This window comes from Homarus americanus, unplaced genomic scaffold, assembly GCF_018991925.1.
Source record: "Homarus americanus isolate GMGI-L3 unplaced genomic scaffold, GMGI_Hamer_2.0 scaffold824, whole genome shotgun sequence".
In the NCBI taxonomy this organism is placed as follows: domain Eukaryota; kingdom Metazoa; phylum Arthropoda; class Malacostraca; order Decapoda; family Nephropidae; genus Homarus; species Homarus americanus.
The window spans coordinates 3,262,198-3,274,677 of NW_024719328.1; the positions used below are offsets into that span (position 1 = coordinate 3,262,198).

The following is a 12,480-nucleotide window of genomic DNA, read 5'->3' on the forward strand; positions in this document are numbered from 1 at the left end:
GTTACACGCGGACCTCCACGGGTTTAATTGACCGCGTAAAACGAAACTATACTGTATATAATTAACACAATTCATCAATATTAATTTTATGAAAGTACTGCCTGACATTGGCCTCTTAATATTAAGCTCTCCCCCACCCCAACCCCCCTTTTATTTTTAAGTAGCAACATTACATGAAAATCCAGAAAAAATCCTCCATTCTGGGCATGGGAACAAATTACCATGAGATTGCATCATGTTTCTGATGCAGGGAGATGTGAGCCTCTACTGTCATGTGACTGCATGGGAAGCCTATGATTGGTTGATGCATCTTGCAGCATAGCTAGACTTTGAGGAGATAGGCTACAAGATTCTTGCAGCCTATCTCCTCAAAGTCTTGCTGCCATTGTACATGGTTGTTTACTCACTCACTACTGTTATCACATATGATCTGCGTTGTGCAGTACTGTACATTACTGTACCAGCATATAATCAACCACGAATACTGTTAAAGCAGTGTTAAGATTTTAAAAGTTATTTCAGTTACCGGTATGTATATTGCACTGTATTTTCTGTAAGTGTGAAAGTACCATATAAACTGTACTGTACAGTACATAGCAGGCTAGTATAGTCTAGTGTGTAGAGGGTGTAAGAACAGTATTCAGTGGAGAGTGACAGTTAGCAACACAGGAGATGGTACAGGGCAAAGGTAGGCCATCCTGTATCATGATGTCACCATTTGGTTTGCCTGCATCACAAGTTCAAGATGACAGCATCTGCTGGTGAGTGCAGGATAGTGTATACAGTAGTGTATTTTGTTTATTTACAATATATACAGTATAGACTGCATTTACGCAGTCAATTGAACCCGTGGAGTACCGCAAAATACGAGAAACGCATAAATGAAATAACAGAACATATGGGATTAATTGAAATAGAGACTGGGCCTACCCCTAAACTCCACTTTTTCCGACACAATATGTACGTTGTAGTAAAAGTAACATCTTAATTTTATGATGGTATGCACACACAATTAATAATTAAGAGAAATATCAATAATACATGTATTAGGTTTTTTAACACTTACGTTAGTAGAAAAGCTGGGTCGGCACACGTGGATGGCGGCTGGTTCTGAGGCAGAGGGCAGATTAGTTGCCCTCCCGTGAATCACTTTCACTACTAGCAGAGGTTTGCAGGGCCTCCCAGACAAACCCCTCAAAGTCCATATCCTCACTGTCACTATCACTGACTGGGGCTGGCTGTGGTTGTGGTGGGTTGCGGGCGAGGAAGTCCTCAATACTACGTTGACGACTAGCATTGATGTTGTCGAGATAGATCTGGATATACGGCTCCATAACTTTCATCAGATGGTTATTAGACGCTTCATACCGTTGCTTGTCTGGGTCATTGTCAAGGATGAGCTTAAGTTTCTCCCCCAACTCGATGATTTCCTTCACATAATCATGGCTTGGTCCAGGTAATTCAATGTTTTTCTCTGGTGGTGGGGGTCCCACGGAAGCCATTGTGAGTTCTGAGGGGAACAGCGGGCACAAGAGAGAACTGTATACGCGGACTGAGAACAATGAGACAGGCCCTGCTAGGTCAATGACTTCTACCCTCTGGTGGCAGGGCACGTCATGTTACATTAGACCAATCACAGCTAGTGGTGGAGGGAATGCGTGGGTGGTAAGGCTGCGTGGCCCAATCACAGTCCGATACGTCATATGACATCAGTGATAACGTAAGAGCGGCCTAATGCGCACCACTCACCGCTTCGCTTCCCGCATATGGTCAAGAATGGACCGCGTGGGTAAAAAATGGCGCGGCGGTCTGGACCTCTCCAGCCGCTCGCCATGTAAATGACCAAATTTACCGCATAATTAAAGCATTTTCATTCTGGCAAGGCACTGCGTAAATGACCAAACGTGTAAACAAATGCCGCGTAAGTGCAAACTATACTGTATTATGTATACAGTGGTGATTGCATAAATAAATACAGCTCTGTGTCTGTCTGTGTGAGGTACTTAGTTTAGACTCACAGAAAACTTTCCCAGTACAGTATACAGGTAACCGGAAATATTCCAAGATTGTGCAATTTTTTCCAGGGGTGAGAAAATTTGTCTCCATACCTGGAATATTGGTACCGCTCTGCACCAATTATTACAGGATATATTGGAACTGCTCTGCACCAATCATTACAGGATATATTGGAACCGCTCTGCACCAATTATTACAGGATATATTGGAACTGCTCTGCACCAATTATTATAGGATATATTGGAACTGCTCTACACCAATTATTACAGGATATATTGGAACTGCTCTGCACCAATTATTACAGGATATATTGGAACTGCTCTGCACCAATTATTACAGGATATATTGGAACTGCTCTGCACCAATTATTACAGGATATATTGGAACCGCTCTGCACCAATTATTACAGGATATATTGGAACTGCTCTGCACCAATTATTATAGGATATATTGGAACTGCTCTGCACCAATTATTACAGGATATATTGGAACTGCTCTGCACCAATTATTACAGGATATATTGGAACTGCTCTGCACCAATTATTACAGGATATATTGGAACTGCTCTGCACCAATTATTATAGGATATATTGGAACTGCTCTACACCAATTATTACAGGATATATTGGAACTGCTCTGCACCAATTATTACAGGATATATTGGAACTGCTCTGCACCAATTATTACAGGATATATTGGAACTGCTCTGCACCAATTATTACAGGATATATTGGAACCGCTCTGCACCAATTATTACAGGATATATTGGAACTGCTCTGCACCAATTATTATAGGATATATTGGAACTGCTCTGCACCAATTATTACAGGATATATTGGAACTGCTCTGCACCAATTATTACAGGATATATTATTGCACCAATTATTATAGGATATATTGGAACTGCTCTGCACCAATTATTACAGGATATATTGGAACCGCTCTGCACCAATTATTACAGGATATATTGGAACTGCTCTACACCAATTATTACAGGATATATTGGAACTGCTCTACACCAATTATTACAGGATATATTGGTACCGCTCTGCACCAATTATTACAGGTGTTAGGGTGGTTCGGGACTATAATTAAATTCAATATTGCCGATATTTTCTATTATGTTGGTTCAATGTTCCTTGTCATATTATTGTTCACATGCAGCGACTCACTCACACTCAGTATATTGACAGCAATACAAGTATTTCTTCATAATCCGGCTGCTATCAAAGACCCAATAATATTGTTCAATATTCAGTTGTGCTTTTCACGAGGCAGAAGTTGTATTGGGGTAATTGTCGTGTACAGAGGCAACACTACTCCCTTCCCATGGCTTGCCTCTGCCACTGTGTCACATACAGTAGGCTCTCGCCAATAACGACTTCCACAATAACGTTTTCGACAACAACGGTAAGTTACAATAGATATCCATTTTCGATAATAACGTCTGGATTCTCTTGAATAACGGAAATTTCGCGGGAAACTTCCGAGCACACCAATGATAGCATTTGTTTACCGCCATGTTGATGACGTAGTTGTCCTCTCCGCCTCACTCTCACACACGCTCAGTGGAATACAGCGCTGCGCCCACGTGTGAGATTTTCGCCTCTATAACCAGTGGTTGTTAGGGTCGGTGATCAATAATGGCTTCCGCATTTATGCCTGTGGGGGCTAGGGGAGGTGGTGGAAGGAGTGATTTGCCACCTGAATGACTGGGAACTTTTAAAGTGAGGAAATTGAACTGTCCTGAGTCTACAGTGCGAAATATTAAGAGGAACTTAGAGGAGACCAAGAAGAGTATTGCGCTGGCTAAAAATATTTCGGTAGTGATGAAAATGCGAAGCGAGCTATGAATGATAAAAGCAATAGAAACAGGTTGTTAGTGATAGCAGAGCATTTTCTTGTGAAATGGTTAGCTTGTAGAATGAAAGACAGTGCAAGTGTTAGAGGCCCTCACATACGGAACAATCATCACACCAAGCACCTCAAAAACTCCCCCAAGCTAAGTGTTATATTAAGCAAACTCTTTATTTTGATGATTGAATAGCAATTCTTTTTATTTCAGCTAACAAAAAGTGTTAGGAGGGCTTCAAGGGAAAAAATGGGTGAAATTCTTGTGGCGGCGGCACCAATAAACCCTTTTTACATGTATTTTAATGTCACACAAAGAACGTTTTCGCTAATAACGGTGTTTTTCAGGCACCTATTAAACATTATTGGTGAGAGCCTACTGAACAGCACTTCTTCCCATACTGATGAAGAGGGTGGGTGTGTTGCAGGCAGGGTCCTACCATTTTGGCTCTGGGAGTTAGCATCATGGCCTCTGCATCATGTGCTAAGTAGAGACTATTCAATCCTGAGTGGACCTCAGATTTCTTTTTCACGGATCACCAAAGTAAAAATCTTTGCCTTATTTGTCGGCAGACATTGGCTAAAACCAAGCGATGTAACACGAGCGACATTACAAAACAAAGCATGCGGCGAAGTACTATTCCTTCAACAAAGAGGAGAGAAAGGCAAAAGCATCAGCCATCCAGAAAAATATTAACCTTCAGCAGCAAACATTCACCAGCCTTAGTAATGCCAGTGAAAGCTTCACTAAAGCAGGATATAAAATCACTGAGGTTATTGCACGTCATCTCAAACCACTTCAAGATGGTGAGTATGTTAGGCCTGCATAGAGGCATTTGTAAAACTTCATTTTCTCGTGTAGAACTATCATCCCGGACTCTGGCTGTAAACACAAACGAAAACAGTGGCGTCCCATCTCCTCTTGTTTGACCATTTTATTATTATTCATTTATATTGTTTAAGGTGCATTCAGAAACATTATTTGAAGAATATAATTTTAATTTTTCATTAATTGTGTTGTTTTGGGGGGAAAAGAGGGTAAAAAGCCACACAAAAGATATGAAAAGGTCACACTTGGGAAGGCATCTCATAATTATTGCTTTATTTTAATGGTAATTAATGATTTGTGATACGATGATTGACCTTACACTGCAATATTGGAGGACACATTACTGTTGTTATTCGAGGGTTTACTGTATACAGTCAGTCCTCGACTAACGACGGGGTTAGGGACCGACAACCAGGTCGTAAGTCGAAAATGCAAAAATAATACATAGAAAATCTAAAATGGGTGTCTCTTTTTTTTCTCAGCACCACGAGAACTCTCACTTTTATGCTTGCCAGCTAATGTAAAGGGAATTGCAAATGAAAATTTTGTCAGTACACAGCGCGATCACTAACGTCAGGACTCGAAAGTACTGTACGTAATTTGAAAAATATTTTATACGACTGCGGCGGTCGTAAGTCGAGTTGGTCGTAAGTCAAGGAATACCTGTATACACGAAAATTAAACTAAATTTGCCCAAACAATTGCCGCATGGGACAGAAAACAATCAAAACAAACAAAATTATAATCTGAAATAATGCCTTTGTGAATAATCAGGGTATGCTTTGTGAATATATAATAAGGGTGTTAAAATATATCTGTTGCTGACAAGTGGGGTTACAAATAGCCAGTGGTGGGCACGGTTCCGCTAACCACTAATTAGTGAAGCTAACTCTCTTTAGCGGATTAGCATTTTCGCTAACTTTGGAAACCATTAGCGGATCAATTAGCTTCCGCTAACTTTAAGTCCACTAACAAAATTTATACATGTTTGTTCCTGTCTGTTGTAAGCGTGTGACACCGCGACGCGTGTCTCCAACAGCCAGTCAGGAACGCTTGGCTGATTGCGTGTTAGTACGTGTAAACGTGACAAGACATAATTTGTCAACGCCACGCTGCAGCAGCTGAGCGAATGGAATTTTTTTATTATTAAAGTTTAATACTTTTTTTTTTACAGTAAATAAAGACTGTCAGTGTATGTTGATAGAATCATAGAATGTAATTGTAAACTAATGTATAATTTCATTTCTCATTTATTTGTTAATTTAATTAGGATTTTTTTGTGTCAATATATTTGGTTATGCTAAGTACTGCATAAGTTCATAACCAGGATGTCATCCAAGGTGTGCTCCAAACAGAAGTTTCTAAAAACTTACTTTTCTTTAAAGTTTCGAGTTTTCTGTTTATTTACATGATTAAAACCAACAATAAGTTATATAAAAATGCACTGGTATAATGACTAAGACCAACAATAAGTTATATGAAAATGCACTGATATAATGTGTATGTGGTTGGTATTGCATATTTACATGAATAATGAATAAGGCCGATAGGTTGTATGAGAATGCAAATTAATTATTTGTGAAATTGGGTACAGTGTACACCTTGATAAGTTGATCATCATCTGATCTTGGCATGATGCTATTTGCTACCTATGCTATACAGTACAATAGTTTTTGGATTCGTTTAATACTTTCTGTCTTTTCGTACAGTAAATAAAGATTATAAAGTGTATGTTGAAACTTGAATGTAAACTAATGTTTAATTTCATTTGTTCATTTGATTATTTGTGTACACCTTGATCATCATCTGATCTTGGCATGCTATACCTTTTTGGAAAGCTCTATGTCTAAGCTACAAGACAACTTATGAAAATTTCAGCTCTCTAGGTCTGTTTTTAAGGGGTTTTGAGCCCCCCCCCCCCAAAATGAAGCTAAATTCATATAATAAAAGTTAGTAGTTAGTGTTAGCTTCCGCTAATTTGTTTAGCTGTTTAGCGTTAGCGAAGCTAACCTTTTAGTTAGCAGATCAGCGGTTAGCGAAGCTAACTTTTCGTTTAGCTGTGCCCACCACTGCAAATAGCAAGGTAATAATTTTATACCTGGACTTGGGAAGTTTGAAACAAAGTGAACAGTATGAAACTCAGTGCCAATATAATATATAATGGTTATATTACTGTAGTAATATAGGTAGCCCTCATTTAATGTTGAGGATGTGTTCCTGAATATCCTGACACTAAGCAAAATTATTGCTAAACGAAGGATAATGTCCGTCAAGATGGCACATTGCTATTGTTAAGAAACTATAAAGGATGTTGAATAAACATTACAATACAGTACTCTAATGTGGCTTAGAAATAAATAAAATATAATACAGGGTGAAAAAATTGAAAGTAAGAAAAATTAAGAGCATGGATGTATCTGTGTGGCAAGTGGTCATGTATGTGTGTGTCGGCTGTGACTTATGGTATGGTCATTTTTCAACTGGGAATTTCAGGAAAGTATAAATAATTTTACCCCCTTTTTTTTGTACTTTGTTACATATACACAATCATTCATCAAGAATATGCCAAAAAAATATAAAAATAAATTAATATTTTAAGTCAAAAACTTAAAGGGAATAAATATTTCTTATATACGCAAGAGTTAGCACACGGATCTGGGAAGAGGGGTGAGGCGTAGGAATCTCTCGGCTGTTTCCTGTCTCCTGTGTTCCGTGTTTAGTGAAATGATTACCGAATGGCAGTGCAATATTTTATTTTATTTTATTTTTTTATTTATTATTACCATTGCTTCTATTTATTCCTAACATTTTCTGGTACGGTATTCACTTGACATAGTTCAGCCGAGCAGTCACTAAGCTGACTCAAGAGACGTGGGGTTGCCACCTGTATGCCGAATCGGCTGTAAACATGCACAAGGAAAGCTCCACTAATTTGTGATGTAATAGCTGAAATATTAAGTGCCACGGGGATTATATTTTTGGTATTTATACATCTTAGCACGGTGAGGAAATCTAGTGATTTTTGCACTCTTTTGCAACTCCCACCTTTATTGTACATAATTATATAATTAGCATACAGTATATTGTTTTCACTCTTAATTTATTTTTTTTCATTTTTGTATTTATTTATGGTTAATATTATTACAGAATTTTATTATTATTATTATTTCATTTTTATTTTTTATTATAATTTGTATTAATTATTATTATTAGTGTATTATTATTTTTATAAGTGTATTATTATTATTATCATTATTATTATTATTGTTATAATAATTATATTTTTGCCCCTAGACCCTGATATGGGTCAGTGACCTGTGCCCGGGTGGACTAATTCCATAAACAAAAATTGAGAATTATTATTAAGGGAGCTCCACCAAAATCATTATATTTAATATGTAATTGTTGTTCATGTCTACTGTATTATTAATATGTATAATAACCTATTTTACAGGAATGATGAGCAAGCATTGTTGGTGGTACATTCTCTCTCAGCTATACTGCCTTGTGATGTTAAAATCCAGCATCCAGTCCTTCATATCCAAGACTACCATTCACAAGTTACAAAACTACAGCATCAGTTACTGACCAAAATGAAAGAAGTAACCACCTATATTACTGATGGTTTTGAAGACAAGTTAAAATCTCATAAAAAGAATAAAAATGTTGACTTAGTAATACCAGAACTGGAAGAAGTAAGGGTAGAGAATGAACCAAAAATTGTTCCTAAAGATTTTGGGCCACAGGAAGCCTTTCAGATTAGCAGTGTGGAGTATGTGAATGAGAGGCGAGATGTTCTATCAAGATCCGGAGATGTAACATTTGATGTGAAGCGGTATAATGTGTGGAGGAAAACACTGCACAAAATTGAATGTGAAATTGATGATTTGTACTTGAAGTATCTTGAATAATTTCTGTTGCAGGTAAATGTATTCTTTTTAAATCACAATTTCTGTATTTATTTTATTGTGTTTTATTTTCCCCTGCAAATAATCTTGATTGAAATTTGCCCAATACAAACATTTCTACAACATGATTAATTTATGAGCTGCTGTACAAGTTTTGTAGATGTAGCAACAAAACTTGCTTTCTGTGTTGTGTAGAATGAGGGGAAGGCTTTACTTGCCTCCTCAGGAGCTGGGGAAGACCTTTACAGTGATATCCCCGTTAGCCGGAACAATTGGTGCAGAACACTTCAGGGAACGAGAGATTTCCCGTTAACCAGACTATTTTCTCAAATCAGGAAAAATCCCTGGAAATATTTCCGGTTACTGGAAAAACTTTCCGAGTGTCTAAACTGTGCATTTTGCACAGACAAACACTAGCCCACATCCTCAGAATGTTTCTGTGTGCTAGGGAGTTTTCCAAGAGTCTAAACTAAAAATCTATATGATATGGTCTGAATAAAGTTGTGTTACAGTAAGGACTGATATTTTCCACTCCATTGGAGCTGTGGGGGATTAGCGGGTCTTGTGTAACTGACCTGACCTGATACAATGTCAGGTCATCCACTGTTGGGTGGGGGATTAGTAGGTCTCAGGACCTGAAGATGTCTTGAATAAACATGAAAGCTAAATTACAGTATTTTTTATACTTACACTTACCACATTATATCCCTTCAACATTACGTTACATAAGATTTGGACCAACACTGACAAGATTAAGGTTAGTGCTGGAAGTGATAGAGAAGGTGGAAAAGATGCTGGCAATGTGGATGGAGGACCAGAATCAATGCAATGCCCCTGTGAGCCTTATGGTTATCCAGCATAAGGCCAGATCCTTGTTTGACCGTATGAAGGAAACAGAGGGTCAAGGATTGAAGGAAGAGACCTTTACAGCCAGCCGAGGATGGCTTCAACGATTTAAGCGTCAGTATAACTTCCACAACATAAAGATGACTGGTGAAGCTGTCAGTTCAGATATGGTTGTTGCCGAGACATTCCCTCCAGAATTCAAACAGATTATCCAGCAAGGAGGCTACTCACCGAAGCAAGTCTTCGATGTGGATGAGACTGGTCTCTTTTGGAAGAGGATGCCTTAGAGGACATACATCTCCAAGGAGGAGAAAAGAGCACCAGGTTTTAAAGGGGCAAAAGATGGCTTGATGCTGTTGCTTGGCGCGAACGCTGCCGGTGACTTCAAGGTTACTCTAAGGTCTTGTTTACACAATCAGTCTCGGAGCTTGTTTTCGAGGCATGGTAATGAAGCCGTGCTCAGGCAGTGATCGTGTAGACGGCAACACTGAACCACCAACCCTTTCCGGTCAGTTATGTGTGGGAGCCTAATAGTTGCGTGGCCACCTACGTGGGTCCCTGCCACTTATAGAGTCCCTCATATCTGTATCCGTCCTGGAAATATGTGGACGCACTTTATCCAAGAGTGTGTTGTACATTACAGGGGTCATGAGAATGTATCGTTGCTCGTCCTGTGTGTCCTGACGCTGCATTTCATCAAATATTTGGTTATAAGTACCACACGATTTGTTCCTTAACCAGTTTTTCACCCACACAGTCCGTCCACAGTCCGTTTTCTTGTTTTTTCTTCAGTATCATCCCAGCGGCCAAAACACACAACAGTCCAGCCGTCGGTCGCCGACTTGTCTGTCTGGGAGCCATGAACCTCTTACCTAGCAGTCTACCACACACTGACCGGTAACGATGGTGTGGCAGTTCTGCGTAAACACACCGTTCACTAAACAGTGGCCAGTACCCTGCTCCGACCCCATGCTTCACCACTGATCCGACGCGTGAGCGACCACCTTCCTGTCATTTACAAGGCAAACAAAAAGGCATGGATAACCAGTGCCACATTTAGCCTGGTTAAACGTGTATGCTGTCCCTGCATTGAAGGAATACTGTCCCAAGGAGAACCTTGACTTCAAAATTCTTCTGATCCTTGACAATGCTCCAGCTCATCCTCCCAATCTCGACGACTTGCATTGTATGTATATTATGTATGCTATATGTATATTATGTATGTGCTCCATTTATATACACTATTTATTCAGCCTAGCTAGCAGCGTGTGGCAATGTATTTACCATGTCCCACACGCTTAATTAATGTGCCTGGCGACATATGGAAGCTGCTAATGTATCACTTACCACATGTCGCCCAAAAGGCTAGTTGACCCCCAGACAGAGTAAGAAGTGCTACCTCCCTTGTGTATCTCTGTTTATCCAGTAAATAGAACCTACGAAAACTCTACAGGTGTTTGTGTTCGCTCCTGTAGATAGAACTTGATACCCAGAACACATGCATGGTGCAGTGAGTCATTTTACTGGATCATTATACAAGTGAAGTGGAAAGTTTGTGGCAAGACCGGCTTATGGACCCCTGCTCTGTGTCAACCACCGCTAATGGCCGTCTCTTCAAAGAATTTATAGCAACTTTGAGCAGTGTCAGTGACAGTTATTTCCTGTGAAATGTATAGTGCATTGTGTGTTTAGTGCCATAACTGTGACCTTGTTCTAAAGGATTCCCAAGGTGTAAGGCATGTTCTGGGCATTTGTGAGGAGAAGAGTTGAGTATACCTCCCCTCGCCATGCCTGGAGGGTAACTGACGACAGACGTGAGTCGCCGCCTCCACCCCCTCACAGCGAGACTGTCCGAGACACGCACACACACACACACACACGTACGAACCCACTGACTGCGGCCATTCCTTTATATATATTTTATATATATATAATCTACTTATCTGTGCATTTAATTAATTTTTTGTTTCAGATCTTGTTGATACGACAGGCTGACCGGTCAACACTGATTTAAGACACAGTACACAGATTAAGTAATTATGTCTCGTGCCTTACGCAGTTGTAGAGCCAACGCCTGAATGAGTCAGTTGGATGACAGCTCTGCAGAGATAGATGACCAGGCTGAACAGGACGCTCCAGTTCCTCCCACCACATCGCGCAGCCCTTCACCTCGATCTTCTGCATTGTCTTCAGAGATAATAGCTTAAATGAAGTTTATGAGGGATGAAAGGCACGAGGACAAAGCTAGAAGACTTGTGGAGAATGAAGAAAGAAGGCAAGCAGAGGCAGAGAAAGAGACCACCAATGGAGATTGGAAGACAGTGCACGGTTTGAAGCTTTGATATCTCGCCTCACTGTTAACCAAGCCCCTGGCTCTAACACTGCCTCGGTATTGACTGGTTCAGATACCTCATCAACGCTTTCTTCACGCCCACCAGCCCCATCTAAAGCAGCTGCTCAAACACCACCCATCTTGAAGCCTGATGTGAATTTCCAGACTTTTCGTGAATGGCGGCGACGGTGGACTGATTATGCTACAATGGTGGATCTCCAGAGTTTGTCACAGCCTAAACAACTTATTCAGCTGCGTATGTGCCTGTCTTTGGAAACTCAGCGTGTCTTGGAACATACGTTGCAGGTACCTCCGACCTCTTCGTTATCTGTAAAGGAGGTACTGGATATTCTACAACAGCACATCAAAGGGCAGCGGAATGAAGCTCTACGCAGGAGGGAATTGTTTAGCTGCAGACAGATGGAGGGCGAGACTTTTGATGCCTTTTATGTACGACTCAAGAGAGCCTCGGAAGAGGTCGATATATGCCCAGGTAACCACCAGCAGTGCAAGGAGACCCAGTTGAAGCAGGTGATCCTGATGGGTGTTAAGGACGAGGAGCTTGTCCAACGCCTCACCTCCCTCGACTCTTCCTCTTCTCTTAAGGATGTGTTGACGATATGTCGCTCCTATGAGGCTGCCAGGTGTGCCACCTCTGCCATCCGAGCTCCCCCTACAGCTGTACGCGCTGTGTCCCG

The 12,480-nt window shown here is 40.3% G+C and overlaps 1 protein-coding gene across 1 annotated transcript in view; it reads left to right on the forward strand.

Annotated features, from left to right (window-relative positions):
• LOC121860007 overlaps positions 1 to 8,658 on the forward strand; it is a gene marked incomplete at its 5' end in the record, with an annotated part of 30,306 nt that extends 21,648 nt beyond the window's left edge. The window contains 1 exon segment of the mRNA XM_042357020.1: positions 8,151 to 8,658. Coding sequence (XP_042212954.1) covers positions 8,151 to 8,607 — 457 coding nt within the window.
• Positions 8,659 to 12,480: the final 3,822 nt, after the last annotated feature.